This window comes from Hippichthys cyanospilos, chromosome 8, assembly GCF_059441005.1.
Source record: "Hippichthys cyanospilos isolate Australia breed blue-spotted pipefish chromosome 8, RoL_Hcya_1.0, whole genome shotgun sequence".
NCBI classification, from domain to species: Eukaryota; Metazoa; Chordata; class Actinopteri; order Syngnathiformes; family Syngnathidae; genus Hippichthys; species Hippichthys cyanospilos.
Window position 1 is genome coordinate 13,317,591 of NC_142376.1, and position 23,335 is coordinate 13,340,925.

The 23,335-nt window shown below is 37.8% G+C and overlaps 1 protein-coding gene across 16 annotated transcripts in view; it reads right to left on the reverse strand.

Annotated features, from left to right (window-relative positions):
* LOC148420231 (actin-binding LIM protein 1-like) overlaps positions 1–23,335 on the reverse strand; it is a 46,078-nt gene that overhangs the window by 5,042 nt on the left and 17,701 nt on the right. For 2 of the 16 annotated variants that reach the window (XM_088421371.1, XM_088421370.1), the window contains exons 2-23: positions 22,009–22,146; positions 16,854–17,037; positions 16,537–16,646; positions 14,766–14,892; positions 13,802–13,895; positions 11,299–11,386; positions 9,981–10,045; positions 8,711–8,755; positions 8,109–8,186; positions 7,746–7,904; positions 7,497–7,541; positions 6,747–6,782; positions 6,486–6,615; positions 5,939–6,058; positions 5,287–5,391; positions 4,723–4,770; positions 3,533–3,667; positions 2,748–2,836; positions 2,516–2,639; positions 2,360–2,421; positions 1,704–1,764; positions 1,017–1,461 (exon numbers count right to left, since the gene is read on the reverse strand). In XM_088421371.1, coding sequence (XP_088277497.1) covers positions 1,385–1,461; positions 1,704–1,764; positions 2,360–2,421; positions 2,516–2,639; positions 2,748–2,836; positions 3,533–3,667; positions 4,723–4,770; positions 5,287–5,391; positions 5,939–6,058; positions 6,486–6,615; positions 6,747–6,782; positions 7,497–7,541; positions 7,746–7,904; positions 8,109–8,186; positions 8,711–8,755; positions 9,981–10,045; positions 11,299–11,386; positions 13,802–13,895; positions 14,766–14,892; positions 16,537–16,646; positions 16,854–17,037; positions 22,009–22,146 — 2,120 coding nt within the window. In that variant the 3' untranslated portion in view covers positions 1,017–1,384. Of the gene's footprint in view, positions 1–849; positions 925–1,012; positions 1,462–1,703; positions 1,765–2,359; positions 2,422–2,515; positions 2,640–2,747; positions 2,837–3,532; positions 3,668–4,722; positions 4,771–5,286; positions 5,392–5,938; positions 6,059–6,485; positions 6,616–6,746; positions 6,783–7,496; positions 7,542–7,745; positions 7,905–8,108; positions 8,187–8,710; positions 8,756–9,980; positions 10,046–11,298; positions 11,387–13,801; positions 13,896–14,765; positions 14,893–16,536; positions 16,647–16,853; positions 17,038–22,008; positions 22,147–23,335 lie in introns of those variants that run through there. The other 14 variants (XM_088421375.1, XM_088421359.1, XM_088421367.1 and 11 more) reach the window with 14 other exon arrangements.

Consider the following 23,335-nt stretch of genomic DNA (forward strand, 5'->3'; position numbering starts at 1 on the left):
ACACTGCCACTGTACAGTACCAGTCAAATGTTTAGAAACACTTCCAAGTTTAACTCCCTATAGATTATCCGGTAAGACATTTAAGCTTTTGGCTCTTGATGATGCACACCTGTAACCTGAAAGTCATTTCACGCCATTAAGCATCATCCACATCATTAAGCTGATGGAGAAAATACCACAATTTGCAATGCTGTTCTCGGAGCAAAAGTGGCTGCTCTCTGGGCAAAAAGTATAAAACATATTCTCTTATGATAAACATATTTTGTTTACCAAATAATCCTATCATTTTTTTCTTCATAAGATCACTCAAGATTTAAGTATTACTCTACAACTCAGGAAATAATTTAAAAAAAAAAAATCACTGAAATAATGGGTATTTTAAAATGTTTGACTGGTACTGTACCTAAAGAAAGGAACATAAATAATATCCATTTTAGCATTCAAGGAACTTTCTTAAAAACAGTTAGGTCTAAAATAACCAAATTACGGGCCAAAAAAGGACTGACCCAATATTTAGGTTCATTTGACCTCTGACTTTTTAGGTTGTTTTTGGCAAAACAATCCAATTTTGGGGGTGGTCTTGCACCATGAACCCTAACCCTAACCCAACCCGAACCCATCGTGGCACATGGGTTTTTAAATGGTCTGTAAAAAATATTCCAGACTATATGAGGTTTTTTTTTTTCTTTTCATCCATTGCACTATTAAGATTCAAGAGGACAATTACCGGGAGTAGTCAAGTCCAAACCCTGACTTATTAGGCACTTGAAAAGGTAGTGTCTCAATACTTTTGTCCATATAGTGTTGTTCACAGTGTTGCCATCAGTACAAAAAGAAGAAGGTACTTGCTTTGGGCTCCAACATATTAGGCATAGATACTCCCCTGTCCATCCTTGCAAGTGCTGCACGGCCATCCTTAATGTGCTAAAGAATAGAAGATAAACAAATATAATATAGTGGCAGGACTGCAGTGGGCTGCAGGGTTAATGGCATGAGTATGTTGTCGTTTTAGGACATTGGGCACACTTTCACTGGATGGAGCAAGGAGCTTGACTACCGCTTCGGATCCTAGTATTCAAGATGGGCAGTTGTTATTCCAGTTTATGTTTATGTGTCCCTGAGGTGAATTTTGACGGAAAAAAAATAAACAATGCTGAAATCTAACATTTAGCTAGGGTCATGACATCGGTATAGAGACAAACAAAACAACACATGAGGTGATGCTTGCAATTTGCACGTAGAATACAGTTGCTCAACTACCGGGCAGTGCATTTCAACTGACTGCATGCCCTGTAGGTGACAAGGAGATGACAATACAACAACATGTTCGACAACGACGCAAGCATGTAGCACAAGTGGAGAGTGTGCATTCGGAGCAAGATGCCTACTGCAAGCGAAATTGTGAAGCCAAGTGAGGGAGCATGCCATGTGTAAAAGCAGATGGGGGACATACCTGAAACTCTGCAGGACAAAATGGGACAGAAAATGAGACTCACAGTTAATGGTTTTGCTGTCACGTTTCCTGTCAGGGTACTAGCTACTGTATAACACATGTCCCCGATGACACATTGCATTGGGGGCACCGTTAAACAGAGGGTTTAAAATGCACGGCAACCTCAAGCAAAGCTTTATCTTAACATTCGACTAAAGGAACAGTTCTTGTGAAATTTGATTGTGCAACATGTTTTGGTAGCTGTGCTCACCTCTGCCTCCTCCGCACATATCACCGTAGCTGTTGTACTGCGTGAAATCTGTTGACTGAGGCTGCGGGGCGGAGGAAATCTGCTTAGTTTGGTTTAACATATAAACCATGTGTAATATTTTTCGGATAATATAATGCACCGAATTATAAGGCACAGACTCCATGAATAAGCTATGTTTTGGGGAAATTTACATATATAACAGATAGTTATAAGGTAGTGTTGCCCAAAAAAAATTTAAAAAGTGATGAATTAATTCAGATTCATGATTGGTTTATGTAATTAATTTCTTTTTAATCTCATCTAAACATTTCAGTAAAAACTTTTTTTTTTTTTAAATTCAGATACATTGTGTTGTTGTGGTGGATCAAAAGATTGATATACACCAACAGCAAAAGTGGCTTCAGTGCAGCAGGTTTAAAAGAAACAAACCAGTACAGCAAGTCAAACCTCCTTCATTCATACATAAGAGACAACTGATTTTGAAGCGCAGTCAAATTCTGAGAGAATTAAATTATTTATGTGTACTTTATTGTCCGAAAAATATACTATTTTATGTATAATTGCATTGTAAAAACAATGGGACATACATGAAACTTCTACACGTCTTCTACACACGTTACACGTAAGATTGCTTTGAGTATGATAAGTGTACTTACCCGGTGAAGGCCATTCCTCCCATATCCAGGCAAAGAGTTTGTTCTAGTTGGAGAAGTTGGATCTGAAAGTTCCAAAGAAAATGTTATCCACTGCAAACATCAAATCAAATCAGAAATAGCTGAATTCAGTGAAAAGACATGGATGCTTCGCACTACCTGCATCCCCATTATCCTGCTTGGTGTCATAGCGCTGAGCAGATACACTTCTTGCCTGGCGTTCCCGAATCTGCTCTTTTTCCATCTCCTCCCTGAGAATTAGCTTTCCCAAGCCTGACTGAATCTAAATACAGACATTTTTCAGTCAAGTTTCATTCCAAACAGGGCAATTCAGAATACAAAACAAAGTAGAGTATCTAATTACCGTATGGTTTTTCATTATCTGACCGACCTTGTTGAGGTGTTCTTCCTGAAGCTGCTTTCTTTTCAAGGCATCTTCCTCCTCTTCTTCTCTGGATCGTCTTCTCCCCTCTGTACCTCCTGAATCCACATACAGCCCACCCAAAAAAATATAAGAAATTTCAGAGTACGGTCACTTTCTGCAGAAGGATATCATGAGGTAAACATATTTGGGCATTGCAACTGACATACAACAAGTTATAAATAACATGGAAAAAAAAGACTTATTTCCACACATTGTGAAAACAAACAAAGAAGAAAATCACATACAGGGTTATAAAAAAAAAAAAAGAACACAAATGTGAGACAGAGCTGACAGGACAGACAAACGGGACTTTTTTTTTTTTTATCTTTGGGTACGCTGACATGATGTGATGTTGATTTTGGTGACTTCAATCATGTTCCCCTGGATTTACAGCACGTCTAACACACAGAACAGCACAGATGTAAGACACATGGACACATGTCAGTTTGAAGTCAGTCTCAGTTATCTCTGTCTAAGCCATTTGTGGCTTTATTGTGTTGGTATAATGCAATAAAGAGGGCAAATGATGCTACCTTAAGCAAAAAAAAAAAAAAAAATGGTGGCAGCAAAAGAAACATAGCACTTTACGGGCAAGCGCGATAACAAATGTGTCAGATTCCAAGAATGCTTGAAAGCAAAGCAAGGGTGCAGTAAAGGATTTAGAGCAGCTCCAGGGGGAACAAGAATTAGTTGGAAGAATTGTGCCACTAGATGGCTGCATTGCAAGCATGCCCATTAGGAGCCGACTGTACCTAATAGAACTTTAGAGGAGGGCCAACAATCACCCTCGCTCAGTGAGCTGTCATCTGGAGAGGGAGCATGGGCAGCAGGGAAGGTGGCAGATCTGATGATGTCATCAGCCGACTTGCTTTGGCGTGCTATGGCAGCTGTATATAGGTTGGTAACCATGGCAACTGATCTATCAGCGTTTGTGACATTGGCTCAACCACATAGCTTAAACGTAAGAGCAACGTATGGCCTACACAAAGCAAAGCATTTCTTCTACTGGACAAGTAAAAAAAAAAAGTTTCATAGAGTCAGCTTCATGTAGGTGACAGTGAGCGATTATTTATTCATAGGTAGGACTTGGAATTGTCGCTGTACAGAAGATGTCACTTCAGACTTATAAACCACACTTATATGGTCAAAAAGATTACGTCGCCTGATGCTAAACTGAGTTAGAAATGCTGTAATTTTTGGAATTACTACATTACACACAATAAGATTCAAGAAGAACTTAAAAAGTATTATATTCTTAACAGGAGAACATTGGTCATATGAATGCAAATGACCAACTTTCAGTGTTCCAGTCCTTTTAGTGGTCCTCTAACCAGAGACTAAATGGCAAAATTCACAACAGATATACTGCGATTCAAGAAAAAAATTCAAGGACATCCAGTTCTATGCTATTCTGTGGCCCTTTTAGTCTCTCTATAAGATCAGTGGCCATTCAAACTATAATTAAGCCAAAAAGTTTATTTGTTCTGCCAAAAGAACAGAATCTGAATAATCTATATTGGTTAAGAAGGTCAAATTAAGATGACTTGAAGGAGCTTTAGTGCATTTTTGGACTGTCTTAAAATCTCAATTGAATGTGAAATACCCCAACCCTTTAGTAAGTATTGAACATAACTTGTATCCCTATCGTTCCATTTGATTTACCGGCAAAAGTAACGCATTATAAACCATTAGGTATCAGTAAAAAGGTTCCGATCATTATGGTATTTGTTCTGATGGATAAATGCTGCAGGTGAGGTAGAAGTCGATTAGAGACAGACTTCAAACAGTGCACATACACTGAGAGTGGGTAACTATAGTTTAAATAAAACATTTTCAACACAAGACATTGAAAATTTCACACGTTTTGACTCATGAATCACTCACATCAGTATTTAGTCACAATTCAGATGAGACAAGAAACTGTAAATAGAAGAAAAGGTACCATATTGTTTGTAGATGGGAGGCTTCCTGTAGATGTTACTGCCCTGATCTGAAATGTGTCAAATATAGAAAATCCATTTAAATACCTTTCAGCATTTTTTAAGCACATAACCAACATTCAATACATAAATTGTATATTACTATAGAATTATCATATAATAGTTTTTCCCACAGATCCTAACTCAAATTAATTTCTATGTTTGAAATAAAATGATGAAAAGCAATGCAAAAAGCAATGTAGCAAGCATTCAAATAGACAGACAGACAGACAGACAGACAGACAGACAGATAGATAGATAGATAGATAGATAGATAGATAGATAGATAGATAGATAGATAGATAGATAGATAGATAGATAGATAGATAGATAGATAGATAGATAGATAGATAGATAGATAGATAGATAGATAGATAGATAGATAGATAGATAGATAGATAGATAGATAGATAGATAGATAGATAGATAGATAGATAGATAGATAGATAGATAGATAGATAGATAGATAGATAGATAGATAGATAGATGGATGGATGAGCAGCGACAGGGTGTGCTCCGGCTCCTACCTGGGAGGTGAAAATGTTTAGGGGTCAGAGAGATAGGCGGTGTACCCGGCCGGCTGTCGGGCCGAAGTGGGAGAGGGGAGCTCCGGCCACTTGATGGGTCAGTGCCTCCATTGAAAAGAACCAAAAAAGGAATGTAAACAAAAATGCATAAGGGAAACCAGTGTGAATGGGGCAACGCAAATGGACAAAGAGGGCGAATTTAAGGTCAATGTTAGTTATGTCATGGTACGTTATGGAGACGAGTCTTATTTGTTCCGTTTACATGACTGCTTGCTAAATACTAGGCCTCCAACAATGCAACATTTACCGCTATGTAAACTTACACAACACAACATTACGATTTTAAAGTAATGGTAATATATCTCATGTGGAAAATCGTATAATTTTTCTTCCGTAGCCGAAAGGGATGAATATAACCTTTCAATGGCATGCAAACAGCAAATAAACAAACACCAAGAGCCTGTTATCTGCTTATGCTGAAGTAATGTGGCGCCAGTGTCATGAATGCTGGCACGATCTGACTGAGACATGCTGACGAGTCCAAAATGACAGATGAAACCCACATGAGGTTGCATCCCGGGCTGAAATGGAGTTGATGTGCTTTCTTTGGGGGAGTGAGACAGGCGTGGTGGTTGTTGGGTAGGGGTCTTACCTTGACTATGGGGGAGGAAGTGGTGTCTAAAAGGGGAGGTGGGGCGGGAGTCACTATTTCTGGAGCCCACACTGTTACTGCACAAGGAAGAGCAGAGTTTCTGCATGCCTGTCAGAACTTCTGCGGGGAGGAAGGGAACGCGACCCCCACCAGCAGCCGCCAGAGTGGCCAATTGTGGGAGAGTGATAGAGGTTGAAAAAGTGAGGGGGGAAATGAAAAAGATTGCAGGCATTGAAAAGAGCAAAGAAATCAGAAGCAAGGTCAAATCAAATATAGATGTAATCTTATATATACAATTAAAGGAAGGGAAGTGTCATGCCAAGGAGGCAAATTGGCTGCCTGGTTGCTATGGGATTATGACACACTTATGTTTTTCAGATCAATCACAGAAAGCTATAACACCCAACCAGTCAATTTCAGTGGTTTCCTTTTAACGTGGTAAAAATCATAACAGGAAGTGAGAACCCAAAATTACTAGACTAGTATATTTACCTAATTACAAATCATCAGTACAATTGTGTGCATGGACTATCCGCAAAGGACTCACCTGGCCGGTGAAAATGTTGCGGGGACCGTGACAGAGTAGGGGTGTAACCATGGCGATTATAAACAGGTGAGCCCAAGGAGCCCTGACTGGTGGACCTCTGGAGAATGCGATCTCTTTTGTCATAACATCCCTGACATACACAATACACAAAGATACATATGGGAAGTAAAAAAAATGAAATTTTACAGGTGACATTTTACACAGTACTATGTACTTAGAATGCTATGTAAGAAGACAATGAAGGTTGATGAAACAGCTCACCTCATTGGACAGGGTTGGAGACATGGTTCTAAAATACTGGAAAGAAGAGGAGTATGGTTTAAGAAAGTGCTGCCTTGTTAACATTTCAGTTATTAATCATTTTAGTTTCTTTTTTTTTAATTTTATTATTTCGTGTTATCTGTCATATGAGAGCAATGTACGTACAATGTTTTTGAATGAACAAATTTTGTCCACATCATGCCCGTGTGATTTGAAGATAGAAGGAGTTGCTGCCAGATGTTCATTTCCGGGGTGCATTTTGTCATTTGTCAGTTGATCAAATTGAACGCTAATATAATCTTTATAATTTCTCATTTAAAAAACTACATAAGTTACATAAGCAATATACATAAAATGAGATTGTTGGTGAAAAACTGAACATCTTGACTTGAGCCTCACTTTAAGGAGAGCACAATAGCACTTCATAACAAGAAACATTTGAGCTGCTGCACCAATCCTAGTTTGGGGAATAAAAAACATTAATACATTTTATGTGTAAATACCTTTCCATACCCCCAAGGACACTGGACATTAATAAAACAACACTAAATCTGTAGTCTGGAGGCAAATTCCGCCCACAGTCCTAGCACATGTGAATTGAAAGTGTGAATTTTTTTTGTCTGCCTTATCCTAGAGGATCCAGGACGTTTGTGTACATTTCTCCTCCTAACTCCCTAGCTTCCCTTCGAACCTGAACAAGATAAGCAGGACGGAAAATGAATGGTTGATGCAGGATCTGATACAACTCACCTTTTCATCAGGCAAAGGCGAGCGCTCCCTCCTGGCATTGAGGAGCTGTAAGGGATGGGGAAGTTCATTAGCGGACATAGAAAGTACACCAGTAATCTTGACAAAAAAACAACTCTTTCAGAATGTTAACCAGAGTAATTCACATTTGACAACAAAACAGAGGATCAGCTTTGTATTTGCATTCTTGCTGTTCAACAAGAGCACAAGGATGCCACACATTCACGGGGAGAAGCATGCAGTCCGCTTTACCTCTCCTACACTTTCGCGTCTCTCATCTTTCTCCTCCAGGGAGGTGGTGTACATAGGTTCATAGGTAATAAGGTCAGGGCGCTCAATGTCATAAATGGCTTTGACTTTTGGAATGGCGGCTAGGTCTCTGTAATCAAGAATCTCATTGTCTACTTTTGCCTAAGGAGACAAATAAAGACAAACATGCACACACAGACATGAGCAAAGAGATACTGCTGATGTAAAAGCATTCCCATCTTGAGTAATTATAACAATTACTTGTACGGGGTAGGAAAGGATCTTGGCACTCAGAGAGAGGGAAGAAAAGGCACGTTCAGAGACATACAGTGCATACAGTGGGTATGTGAGGGTGCTATGTCTTACATAGATTGTGTGACCCGGTGAGCCAGGTATGCTTGAACCAGGTCTGGAACAAATACTCTCAGATGACGATCTCGTTGGCTGCAGGAGGGAAAAGCATACAAACAGGACATTTAGTCAAAGCACTTGGGCAGGTTATCTTCACCGACTGCATTATCAACCAAAACACTCCAGCGCGACATCATTTAGCCATTATGAGCATGAGTGATGGCAGAGATTTGCAACCCCTGTATTTATGTTTCGGGAAGTATGCGAAGCAATTTCACATCTTTTCACCGTGTCAACTCACGATGAGGTCATTCATTTGCAATTGTGCAAAGTGAATGAGTGCGTCGAAGAGTTTGCCTTTGCCGGTTTATGAAAAATGAACTGTTTGGATGACAGCAACAATCTTGAATGCGCTAAAATCAAATGAGCTTGGAACCTAATGGGTTAATGGGCCTTTTATAGAAGACAAATTCGTCATTATTCTGAATGAGTGCATGTGGAAACAAGGAGAGGGCACTGTAAGCTTTCTCCATCAGATGGCAGCAGACAATGCCCTGTCAACTATGTGTATGGTGGAACACAATGGTGCACCTCGCAGTCCATAGCGAATACAGTACCTGCCTTTCTGTTTTTTGAAGGAATAAGAGGGACGGAGGCAGTAGCTGTGGAGGAAGGGAGAAGGGGTTCACAGGACATCACACAGGGGTTGTTTCTCTCCAGTCCGACTCAAATGTCACAAAGTTGCTCAGGGGCGGCGCAAGTGATTTGGGTCTCAGTGAAAAAAAATTGTATTTTGGGCCCCAACATTGCTGTATTATTTTGGGAAAGTATATACAGCTTTTTGTTTTCACCTTACGACGCCCCTGCATGCACTTAACGGCCAAAACATTAGGTACACATATAACATCAATGATCAGTGATGAATGACGCAGCCAAAGTGGCAATACTTTAAATGTTAATTGTGTATATTAATTTGCCCGGATATCCATCAATCATCAATCTCCTACAAAACACGTGATTGGCTCCTGGCGTGACCATCGACCAATGAGAGCAGGCGTCAATCACATGTCTTGTAGGTGTGCCCGTGACAAGCCAGAAATAAAACAGATGATGCGATGCAATGTATCTCCTGGAGTTGCAAAATAAAGTACCCATTAAGATACCACTTCAGATTTGGTTTCAAAGTTTAACAAATCATACGCATATTGTAATTCATCCAAAAATGCTTTCGACTGGTTTGCAAGTGGTTGGTTGAAACATTATTTCAAACCACTTGTTGAGAGACCTAAAGTGTCCAAATCCTCAGAATTTCTGCCTTTCTTAAGTGAAGATTCTCAGAGTTCTTTTGTCCTATATGAAAGGAGACTGGTTAACATATTGTTGAATCAAAACAAGACATTTACAAGCATTTGCTTTTACTTTGGGAAACAACCATTAATATTATAGCCAATTTTGTGACGCTCTTGATCAAAGCAGTAAATGAATCATAAAAGATCATTGTCGCACATGTCACTTTGAAAAACAAGTTTTGATGTTTTTTAATGAAGGGATGATTTTCTTTTTTAAATTGATCTATTAATCAACAATGCACCTGCCAGATTAATTGATTATTAAAACAATCATTGGTTTCATCTCCCTTTTTTTAATACATTTTTGAATCTCAGCATAATGTTCAGGTGTACTAATGCAATGTCAAAAAAGTGTGCAGCAAGCCAAATGTGATTAAATCCTAAGCTTCTTCACTTAGCAAAGGAGTGTCCTTATAGAAATTGTTCATTGCACATGCAGAAATGGTCTCCATTCCCATAGAATGTTGTCATGGGACCTGAACAGAAAGGGCTTTCAGTCAGGGTTAAGACAAGGATAATGGAACAAGCAGAATCCTACCCGCTCCCTGTGTCTCTCTTCTGTTCTAGTTGTGTTCTTGCAGCCAGGATGCCACACTGTTGATCCTGGAAAAAAAAAACACAATGGAAGGATTATTTCCTAAGTCTAAGCACTTAGACTCCTTTAAGTGTCACGCAATTCTGGAAAAGGATTGCTGACGTGTTTCTCCCTTGAGAGAAATTCTACTCAAATCTGACGATTGGACCATAAGCGTATGTTGAAAATACGTAATGTTGTGATATACTGTAGAAGGAATGAATGACACATTCCCGGTTGTTTTTTCTCATTCCAAAAATTCACACATTTTAAATCCACAAAATCCCCATCATTTTCTCACTATACATCAGATTACCTTCACTTTTTGACTCATTCCTACCGTTACAGTTTTGGACTCTTTAGCTCACCCCTTCCACAAAACATAAACAATTTTTTGAAAAAGTCTAATAGAATATCAAATGTTATGTTTTAGTTTTGTACCCTTAATTTCTATATATTTTTTACTTATTTACATTGTTCCAGCTTTAAATTGTTCATCTCATATTTAGTCTAAATAATATGCCAAAATTTCTAGTTTGCTAGTACCAGTAATTTCACAATTTTTCATATAATACCCAAGTTCCAAATTTAAACGCTTCAGCTCGTCTTTACCACTGTATTTTTCAAAATTTCAAAATAAAAGCCAAAAATAAAATGCTTTTATTTTTTTCTGTTAATTTTTCCAATGATTCCAGACTGATTTCAAACTGTTCAGCTTATTCCTACCACATTTTTTAATTACAAAAAAGACAGCATTTTAATATTTTTGCACTTTCCCTCTCAACCCCATTATAATGGTTTTCCCCATGTTTCTAAATAAAAGCAAAAAAAAAGTCAAGATCATTTATAATTCCATATTGTTCACTATTTCTCCTGTTGATTCCACATTGTTCAATACCATTTAATATTATTTCAAATCATTCTATTGTCTTCTATGATTTCAAAGCATTCCATACACTTCCATAATTTTTCAATCAGCCTGAAGCATTCACGCACAATTTCTCCAGAAACAGCTTCATCTAGTTTTGGGAAGCAGTCTCCGATGCTTTCTGTAGGCTTTTTCTCTATAAAAACGTTCTACATTTCCACTTGTGTGTCTTAGCCGCTTCTGGATCCAAATTCTGGCTCCTCACGTGATATGTACAAGCTACAAAGAAAAACTTCAATGTTTATTTGATTTGCATTTCATGTATTATTTACAGTTAAATTCACCAAATATTCTTGCTTTTATAACTGGTGGTAAATGGCGTGTGGATAATGACATCAGAACATATGTGCTGACCTTGCAGGTACATCTCTTCTCCTTCCGTGAACATCTGATTGCACCTGCTGCATCTCGCACAGCTGGGATGGTAATGCTTATCTCCTGCCTGCAAAACACACGGCACAAAGAAAAGACCTGACTTCAGAGAAATGGGAAGATCAATGACATCTGTAGCAGCGAGGCAGGAAATAAACCCAAATAATCCCAATTCGCTCAGCTATGTTCGGAACCCCAAAGCCGACTAAACCCTGGGACGTTTCATCAGATCCAGCGAAGGGACTGACAATAGCTGCAGCCAAAATGTCTTTCAGAGAATATGAAATACTGTTAGTTATTTAAACAGTCATGAACAGGAAAGATTGTTTTAGTTGTTGAATCGTATGCTTAAATTCAGACTTGTATGTAAATGTAAATTCCGTGTGAAATTTCTCTTTGCTGTTCAAAATGGTTCAACGTCAAAAATGCACTGCTTATTAAAGTCTGCATCGAAGCGCATCATGATAAGCACTATGCAATATTTTATATTTTATTTTATGACGGTAGTGTGAGCTGAGCTGTTGTTCCAAAAATGTTGTGAGACCTTGTGACAATGCATTTATTGCATGATGTTCATGCTTATTAATGCATTCAATTCCAGAAACATATTTTTACAATATTATGGGTCCAGACATTATAAACCAGGTATTTAAAGTATAGATATTTTTTTCCACATTTAAATTCATGATTTTGGCTAAAGGAGGGTCTAAAGTAATAACTTTAGTAATGTAGTACCTGTGATTACTGTAATACCTAATTACGTAAAGTAATTACTAAATAAATTAATTACTTAAGTAATGAATTACTTTATTATTTTAGTATTTAATTATCCAAATAATGGATTACTCTAGTGCTTAAGTACCCAAAGTAATAGATTACTTTATTACTTAATTTCCTCAATTAATTGCTAAGCACTTCCTTACATAAAGTAATTGATTACTTTAATACTTCATTACCTTTTCTATTTTTACCTCATTAATTAATTACCAAAAGTAATCCAGTACTTTAGTAATTAATTAGTTTGGTGCCTGCCATTTTTAGAACCTTTAGCAAAACCTAAAAAAAAAAAAACTGAAAAAAATATATGCTGTATATCAATGAGTACCTGAGGTTAAATGTCTGGACTCTTGAAAAAAATAAATGTGCAATTGAATGCTTCTAAATATTTCATGGCTCAACGGTTCTAATGCTACTAAAAAAAAAAAAAAAAAAAAAAAAAAAAATCTGTATTTGTCTTCATTTTTGCAGTTTCTCTATAAAGACTAGAGTCTTTAAGGAGAAATAAAGGCTAGAATTTTTATGGAGAAACTGCTGGTTTAAAGTGCAATGTAAATAATGTTGAGTTGACATGCATTATTTGCCTTTTTTTTTACCCTTAATGTGTGCCCTACATTTGGGAATTTCCCGAAACAGACCTGTTCATTGAGACTGCCCTGTGCCGTATAGTACGAAAAATAGGACGCATGAGCTCAAATAAATTTGAACAAGACTCAAGTGCAATAAGTGCAGGATAACATAAAATGCATGACAAATGTGAGTAATAGCACAATTTTGTAAAGAATGAAAAAAAAATCAAGGATAGTGACATTTTTGCGTTAAAATATTTCGGTCGGAGAGCTTCTTTTTACCATACTCATACGTTATCAAGGCTGTTAATTTCAGCCAGCTGTGGCATGAAGCTTATGTGGTGGTGGTAGTGATCTACGATAATGATACATATATTTCATAGTGTTCTTAGGAAGCATGGTATTCATCAAGACAGTAGTGTTCAAGAGATGTTTAACTTATGTCCCTGATTAAACTGTCGACAGCCTGGCATCACTTTGGCAGCGCTGTTGCTTTGGCAGCAGCTGAGGAGGGAGATGCAGAGATCTTTTCCTATTGTCATATAGTCCACCCTTAATACTGGATTACTCTAAGCTTGGCTAGCTGGCAGTAACATTTTCATACCATTAAATGACGCACTGTCTGATTGGATCACTGTCTGCTGGGCAGTCAAGCTTGATGGGAATACTACTACTGTATATGCCTGAAGCGTTGAATGATTACGTTTGCAAACAAGCATAACATTTACCGTATATTATACAGACTTTAACCAGTTTCTGGGATGCTTTAGAAATACTTTCATAATGGCTTTGAAACATCACAGTAGGTATTTTATGTAATATTTATGTAATTGGTGGCAAAACAAGCTTGAGTATGCAAGCATTTAGAGTTTTAAAAAGCTGAAAATCTACCCAGAATTAATCTTTTAGCAGAACACGTTCATGTCAAGAGACCGTTTGGCTCCGTGTTGAAGAGATTACAACACAGATTAACAAACTACATTTATGGCAAACTGAATTTAGATGTTCACTGCATGTTATATAAATCCACATTTTGAAATAAATAAAAAAAAAAAAAAAGAACAACTTTCGGTTAGCCAGATTCTCCAACTTTTGAACGTACTTCAACTGTCATTTATGCTAATGGTTTTGTCTCCTACCTCAAGTACTTTGCCCGTGATGAACTGGTGACACGCCTCACATTGCACTCCAAAATGAATCTGATAGTCCTTCTCACAGTACGGCGCACCATCCCTGTGTGAAGGAAGTCAGCATTGAACATCGGGAACATTCTTTTTACAAGCAGTTGCTAAAAATACAGGAATATAAATAAATATCCAGCCAGGTTTCCGCCAAGCAGTGCAGTTCAGTTCAGTTCAGCTTGCCATTGTACACTCAGCAACAGTTGTTGTGTACGTATTCTTATCAGGAATGCGGATTTTTACAACTTTATGCAAGGTCGATGATCAGCTGTAGTCATTTGCTGAGCAATTGTTTATTTCATTGATCTGTTCCGCAAATTAAATCTTGTATAAAGGTTGTGGGGGGCAACATTATATCTTGTATTCACACTGATGACTGTTCAAAGTATAGAGTTAATACACATTTTTGCTGTAGCGATAGTTTCTTATATGTATTACTTACTTAATACTTTAATTTTAATTTCAATATAGTAATTTAATTAAAGTAAGTTGTTTCCTCCATTATGTCTCTCTCTGAAGTTGATTTTGTTTTCCCTGAATGAACTTTCATTTTATGTCTGGCCAATTCTTAAATGCCTTCTAAAGGTTATTGATGTTTTTACTTGTGCATCGCTGTAACTTTTAAGGATGTCAAAGATTATTAAAACATCGCAAAAATCCTTTATTTTTTACACATTATCGTTATGTAATTATTTTTGTTGATACTCTATACACAGTACACATGTAAATGCTGTAATTAAAAGGATATTTTAAAAAAACAATATACTGCCTTATCTTGTGATCAGAATTGGTTATCGGTTATTTTTAAACTTGCAACAATCATAATCGGCTCCAAGCCTTTGATTGTATAAAGTCTACTCTTGAGGATTAAAAAAAAATGCAACCATTTGAATACAAGCTCAAACCAATGGACATTACTTACTTGCTGATGTACTCTCCAGTTAGCACTTTCCCACAAGCTTTGCACTTGAAGCAGCCAAGGTGCCACTGTTTGTCTAAAGCTAGGAGAGCCTGGCCATTCATAATATCTCGACCGCATCCGGCACAATCTAAAGAAAGAAAAGACGTATTGGCTGAGAAAACCTTGTGAACTTTGCGTACACCTAAAAAATAAAAAGCAATTATCTGGACATTGCAGAGGACTGTACACTGAATAGCAGTAATGAATACACGCAAAGCGAGATCGGAGACTAAAAATGGTGAGAACAAGGAGGCTGACAGTTTTCTCTTTCTATCATGAACACGGCTTTCACCACCACTTTAAATATGTTACATCCATATCGAAGAAGCATGCAGATGCTATAAATTGTGTAAGGTTTGAGTAATTAACAGCAAATGCCAGTCATCTCTTGTTTAATGAATAGAGGATGAAAGCCAGGCAGAGGCAGCTGCAACCACTGGAGACGTAAGGCAAAACGGGGTTGCGGCAATGATGTGAGGAGAATAAGCATGTCTTATTCATAGGTGACCTTGTCTAAAAGCTCTTCAAATGCCAACAGAGAGACCGCTGGGGGTGACAGTAATGGTAGAGAGAGAGAAAGATGAAAGATTTTAGAGCGCGAGGGATCAGGGGTTGAAAATTCCCTTCTCTTGCCAGAAAAAAAAGCCTGTTTAAATTAGAAAGGCATTTCTGAGGCATGAACAAACTCCCTAAATGAAGACCCTTCCATCATTTGTGTAATACATGTTCTATGCGCACTAATATATAATCGATGTACACAAAATTAGCTATAGCTGCATAACTGAATGAGTCTAATCCAAATACAGAACCAATTAAGTTCACACATTAATCTCCATTTTATTTCATTGTTTGTCATTGACACAGATGTGAACATTGTGTTCTTGAATAGAAGATTTGGTAAAAATGGCTGAAAGAAATAAGATGATATTTCATGAGACTAGGGTTGTCCATGCTTATTGTTCCTGAGGACATCGACAATTACTTTAACCTTCGGTTATCAGTGTGATCCCTCTCTATGACGTCTTCATTTAATATCATGATGCCTGTTGGACTTATCTTAATGCATGCTGGGCTGGTCCTTGGGGGATCATGAGGGTGTGGGCTGTTTACCCATAGGAGGGGCTGCTTGTTGTGTTTGGAGTTGGTTAGAACTGATGTTAAGAGGTAATGTCATTGCGGCCTTTAGGCCAAGAATATTATGTGGGCCTGTCATTCACTGGCTCCACATACATGTCTGGAATAGTGCCTACTTCCTCGGTGCATAGAAGCTACTATGGGTCTTGCATACTGAAAGCTATCCAAGCTTTGCATGATCAGCAGAGCTTGTTTCTTTGCACCAGTATGAGACATGCAGCATGATCCTGGCGCAACACATTAGCAAATACTGCGAGCCAATTATTTGTGTCGGTTGGATTCACCAGTGTTTGCTGAGCCAGTGTTGGAGGGCAGTTACACCAATTTGCGCTTACATATAATTTTATTGTTAGTCTAATAGGGTATAGTTAATTAATATGACAATTGTTTGTTAATATCAGTCCTTTGAGAAATACTGTAGTTACTTTATTTAAAGAAAAAATGTGTCTCCATCACCAGAGGGTTTTTTTTTTTTTTTTTTTGCTAGTCTAGTTAATATCTGCCACACTTGAAAACTGGCTAACTAAGTAGGCAAACTTACATACCACTGTGTAAATAACGTCTTCTTATGCATTTACCTTCATAAAAAAATACTTACTGCTGGCGCCCAGGATGTCTTTTGGACCTGGAGACATGGGCTCAACACAGTACTGACACAGACAATCTTTCCCGTTGAAGGTCACTCTGTCTCCAGCAGGAAATGGCCGTCTGGAAAGGCGATGGCATCAATCAGTAAAAGAAAAAAAACAATCAATGCGAGCCTCGGCCGAGACCCTGTGGTTAAAGTTTATTGAGCAAGGTGAAATTGAATCGGTACACTGACAAAAGAGTACTTCTTGGTACCATCCAATGATGATTCATTCACATGTTCTTCTGCTTATTACAAAAACCACATATTCCACATTTGAAGCTTACTTGCAAATTGTGCAAACAAAGCAGGCTGGGTGATAGGTCTTTCCCAATGCAGTGACCACTTCCCCCTCCACAAAGTCCCCGCATCCATTGCAGCGAGTCCCATGCATGCGCTGGTAGTCCACTGTGCAGAGATAATCTCCATTCTTCATGAAGAAGCCGCCCTGGGCCAGGTCACATCCGCATGCTAAAAAGAGCACACACAGTGGCAACACGAGAAACACCCAGTCAGAACAGAGTGGTCATTTGCCAAGAGTTACTACTTCCAAAGGTTCACTGGGTGCCTGAGAAAAACTCTGTACAATGAAACATATATCAAATTAGTTTTCCTTACAAATGCTGTGTTGTACACTGGCGGTGCTAATCATTTACTACTCTGAATATTTTTGCCATGCAAGATCTGTTCATTTTTATTGTTGAGTGCTCAATGCAACAATCGTACAATTGTCCAGCTCAGGAAACACTTTTGATCTGCTCTAGAAGATTGCTTGGCTTTGAATTTTTCGCACTATGCGATTAGTTCCGTCTATTCATTTATGACCTTGTCATTTAGACAAATAAGATTGCAGAACAAAGACCTTATTACTGAAGTAATATTAGAGGGGTTGAAATACACCAGTTACCATATTTAAAACAAACAAAAAAAAGTTTTCAGGATTTCTTAAAATAAGGACAGTTGACCCTTTATAAAGACAAATGTAAAATACCAGTATATAAATCCGACAACTCAAATCAAACATCCTGAGAACTTTAAATGCTATGTTAAACGCTTACTGTATAGATAGCTTTCAAGATAATTACACATCAACTGTTTCTTTATTACACACACCTCCACAATACAGTATGAAAACAATAACAAAGAAGATTATGGAATATTATGATTAATATAAAAATGTAATAATGCTCTTTTTATTGATACTGTCATTGAGGTTTTAATTTAACAATGGTAATAAGCAGTTAGTATTTGAGGAGTGGTACCAGTCATTATTCCTGGCAAAGAATGTTGTGTACTATCTGGACTTGCATTGAACATATGTATAAAATAATACTTTATTTTTGTAGCTTCTGGCTGTGAACCTGCACATTCAAAAGTTAAAGTCCACTGTGGACAAAAATGCAACTTTGAATCTTTCCTTAAATGTGCGGTTCTCCATGTTGTATGCAACAAAAAATCTACAGCATTATCAAGGGGTGCCTAGATTTAGATGCCCCAAGATCTACTTTTCCAGCAGCTAACCTCCAACTATCTGTCTTTTTTTTTTTTTCAATTGTTCGTTTTGGTTATCTTGGTGAGCTACCAGTGAGCCTTCTACACCCTAACACAGCTCAGCACAACAAGAAAACAGAAAGCACCTAGTTAGCGATGGCAATATTAGCTTACTCTTCCAAAGGGACAGTAGCTCCAAAACATAACCACTATTACACGAGCCCAAAACCATGCAATGGATAATTCAACATACCACGACCCAACTACTATACCTGAGTTTTATTACATTCATTGTTGAGAACATAGGGAGAGCACATAAACACCTTAGTTATGACACAACGGGACTTGCTAATGAAAATGGCAGAGGCATGTACACGTAGAATGACGCTGCCACACAATCATCCACAATGGCACGCACATCAGCTCACATCATAAATGCACAGGTATAAATAATAAAGAAAAATATATTCTTAGGTGACACAGTGGCCATCCACATCACAGTTATGAATGAGGTCACGAGTTCGATTCCACCTACTGCCTTCCTGTGTGGAGTTTGCATGTTCTCCCCATGCCCGTATCCCAATTTCTTCCCACGTTCCCTAGCAGGGTTGGTATATTGGGCATTCCGAATTGCGGTGTTTTTGTGAGTCTGAATGGTTGTTCGTCTATGTGAGCTCTGAGAGTAGCTGGCAACCAGTTTACAATGTCCCCTTCCTAAGGTTGGTAGACAGCTGGTATGAGCTCCAGCGACCCTTGTGAAGATGTCAAGATAATGGCTGGATGGATGCAAACTTAATACTGATAATAACAGATTTTTTTTGGGTGAAATTTAGAGTATGCTTTAGCACCGTTGTGTTTGTTTGTGTTGTGTGCCTGTGTCTGTACGCGTGTGCGTGAGTGTGTGTGTGTGTTCTAACTGCATGTCGCACAATCTCAAGCAATCTATCAAAACTACTGGGATAGACCGATTAACCACAATCGACACATTGAGCCCCACATTTATGATCTCTTTTTAAGTTTTCCGTGAGGGGTTATAATAAATGTAATAAATATGTAGATCTTTAAAATTGATTTAAAAAGAATATTAAACAAATGTTTTAAACACTTAAAAATGACATGATCATGTGACTCAAAATTTCCACTTACCACAACACGCAGCTTGTGAATTAAAAAGCTTTTATAAATGCCACAGAAAGGGGGGGAAATATTTTGATGTTTGAGATTGCTCTAATCATTGTTATGCAATGAGCCATGCTAAATCCAGTGGATGAATGGCGGCGAGTGAGGGAAAGGCTAAGATTTAATTGCATTAGGGCTCAGAGATGACGAGATTAACTTGTAAGATAACTGATTTGAGAGCAACCCTGCAATTGAGATTTAGTGGCCTTTTAAATGGTGACCAGCACTTTGTGTGACATTATTGCATAAACATTATTAAACATTAGCATTAAACATTATTAATTTCTTCAAGATTAATGCATTCTTTGAGTGATGCTGCTTTTAGGAGGTATGTGTGTGCTCGTGTGTGTGCATGCATTGTGTGTGTCTATCTGCAAACGAGTAGGAAAGCCTAAATACGTTCAAGGTAAGTACAGTTATTGTCAACTTGCGATACAATTTGAGAAACAAAGTTTGTGACGAGAACTGCCATCTCCATTCACAAGTTTTTGTAGTTGAGTACCAACACATACATCCCCACTAAGGCATGAAAATCCACTTGCTGAGGACAGAAATAGGTACTAATCTCTGCATTTGCTTATTTAGAGTTTGTTATTCCAGGTACTTGTTGATAGCCGTAACAGTACACCAGTCACAGATTAACCACCAAAGGTTTCACTACGACAAGTTGAGCCCTTAAGAAGGAGACAGTTAGGCCAGTCGAGGGCACCACAGAAGTAATCATGCCAGAAATTCATCACTAATAGGGTTAAACACTCAAGTCAGGCTGGAGTGAAGATAAGTCACGTCTATTTAAAATTCAGACGACTCCCAATACAATATAGTTGGATTAGGTAGTAATAATGTTTCTTCATGCTTCTGCGTCAATCCTACATGACAAAATCAAATATTTCATAACTGAGTATGTACCTTCTGTAATCATTTTTAACTCAAAGGCACAATAAGGACAATCATATTGTACGAAACATATTGTGTTTCGTCAGGCAGGATACATATAGTGAAAAGAGGCAGGAGTCCTACTATTGGGAAGGGGTCAAATTAGCAATGCACTGAAAAATATCGCACCTTTGCTGCCAGTTTTCGCACAACTCCCACATTGTTGTCCTTTATTCAGTAAAAACGTCTCAGCTAAAATTGTATTTTAGAAAATGAATATAGACCAAATTTAAAAAATGGTGGTAATACATCACGACAGGCGACATCAATAGCTGCTACCACTGCATTTTTAATAAAATTTGCATAGATGTCATGCATAATTAATATTTGAATAAATGTACATATAATATGTTAAAAATAATTCAAATGCAGATTTGTGGTGATATCTATGAGTTGCATGTGCGAGGTTTTTTCCAGTCTTATATAATGCATCCCACTAGAGATATGGCTCAAGTTGTTTTTTTTTCTCCCTCCCCTATCCCTTGTGCTTTTTCTTAACTCATCTAAGATCTTGGGGACCTTCGTAACAAGTACCAACAGGCCCTTCTGTCTCCCTTCATTGGTCATTGTCTTTGTATGTTTCATGGACAGGTCAAGCTTTCGTTGCCTTGTACTTGCGCAGGTGTAATGGCAAAGCAGTAGTGTGCCCTGGGGGCTGGCAAGGTATAAACAAACTCAGAAAAACACATTTACTCATAAAGCTTTTAAATAAAATTATTTCCACTGCTTGGTCAGTTCTATGTACGAGATATCCAGTTTTGCAGCGATTCATATTTAAAAAGTTGGAAAAGAAACTTTTTATCCAATCATATTTCAGCGAGCGACTGTAGCCAGGGTTCCTGAAATCTGCCAGAGCCTTCTGATTGAAAAGAGAAGGCCGTTCAGTTTACAGCGCACGGACCAATCATATCACAAGACTGCAACTTCAAAGGAAGGTAGCCAAGCCTACAAAGATATCAAATATCAGCTGAGCATTTATGAACTGCGGTACTTTCAAAAATATTTAGTGAAACCTGTTGAATGCTCAGTTTCAGCATTGAACTGCCATAAATATGACTGGACAGACCTGGCCTACAGCATTAGCCTTCATGTCCATGGAAAAAGACTTGCTGACAGACCTTAAACACACAGATAAATTGCTCAACACAGTCACTGAAGTCTTCTTGGGGAAAGAAAACTGATGGATTTTATTTTCAAATAATCTGGCACTGTGTGGATCCATATTGGCCAGTACAAACATTTTATTTGCGTGTGTGTGTGTGTGTGTTTTTAAGGATTTTGTCATGTTTGATAATTATTAAATGAATGTTAACAAAATCAGATGTCAAAAATACTAAAAAGAATTGTGCTTAAATGCTCTGGAAATTAAGTGTTGCTTGATTAGCCTTTTCTTATAAATAAATATGACGTCACTGAACGCCCAGGATTGGATTGGGTTAAAAAAAACATGTACCTTGAACAAGCAAAATTGTTATACGTATATTTCAATATAGATATTTAACTCGGTCTGTGCTAGATATTTTCAGACACTCTACCCTAATATTTGGAAAAAAAACAACCAACAACAACAACATAATTAAGTACATTGGATTGAATGTCTAGACTTTGTAAAGCGCTATAATTACGTCTTTGGGATGATTTTTTTTCAGAAACTCCTTTACCTCAATATTAAGAAACAGGAACACCGTAAATAGGGACATGCAAATGAATGTCTAGACTCTTAAAGTGTATAATTACATCTTTGGTATTGAACGAGTCCGTGTACAGTCCATAGATGTGACCTTGTGGTTTGTGTATAATGTGTTTGTTTGCATAGTCTGCAGTGTGTTACATTACCTTTACAGGTGAAGCACTTTAGGTGAAAGTGTTTGTTTTGCACCCGCAGCACCTCGCCCTTGCATGGCTGCCTGCATTTATAGCACTGGATCAGGGGCTTCTCTGTGGAGTGATGGTGCGTATCTTGTGCATGAGCCACTGCAAAGAGAAGACACATTAGCATTACTAATGGGTTCAAAATGATGACGGTGACTCATCTTGCATGCGCCGCTCTGTGCGTCTGCAGTTTCATTGCTCTTCTTTTTCTTGTTGTCCTTAGGATATGCCGTGGATACAAACAGTTCAAATCCAAGGTTCTTGTGATCATTAAAAAAATGGCAAACATATTTTTAAATATTTTTCTATATTAATGTGAACTATAACTAGTATAACGCTACTTAACTTTTTATAACGAAAAGCAAAAATTCCAACCCTGATTTGAATACAGTAGTTTGTGAAAACACACGAGAAAGGCAAGTGAGAAAATGTGTTATGATGTGATGAATACAATGTTAAGTTGTTTCAAAAGACTGCTCATAACCAAAGGAACACCGTACCCACATATAAGCGGGGCAGAACAGGGACTTTAGTCTAATACCAAGCTTAAGGCTTCTCTTGGAAAGCAAAAATATTGAGAGAAAAAACTTACTGAAACAGCTGAACTGTATTTGGGTTTGTCATAACAATTTTAAGCAGTGACAGTGAGCTGACTCCTATTTCCCATAACTTTGAATGGAACCACATTATCAATCAGGTGTTTATTTATATTTTCCTCTCAAATTGCATTGTACAGGTTATTAGTTAGTAATTAATTTTGTTTTAAATGATTTATCTTTCTCTCTTTTTTATATCATAAGAAAACTGCATTTGATCAGGGGTCCACAGACTTTACATATGTACCAAATGTTTTATAAGGATACAGAGCGTCTTAAACCAACTGCTGTGAGCCTGCTGCAGCAAAACAATTGGAAGGTCAGCACAACCCAGACCCCCTACACAGAGCGTCTACAAACAGCAATCTAAATATAGTTTATTCTTCATCAACAATGCTGAGAAAAACAATGTAAGGCAGGGTGAAAGGTTAATGACAGAAAGACTCTTAGAGAACTTTCTACCCTAAACCAGATTTTAAAATTGTCAGTCTTTTTTTTTTTTTCTAGTGGCTCTTGAAGTCTTCAGCTTGGCTGTTTGAGTGTCCAATATTTGACAGTGTGCAGATCCTGGTTCTCAGCTCAGATAAGAGTAAAACAGGCTTCCTGTGAAGACTGCAAGGGGATGAATGACTGAAAAGGAACAGAATGTTCACATCATTTTCCCCAGGGAAGCTTATAGGTAGACAGCAGAAACA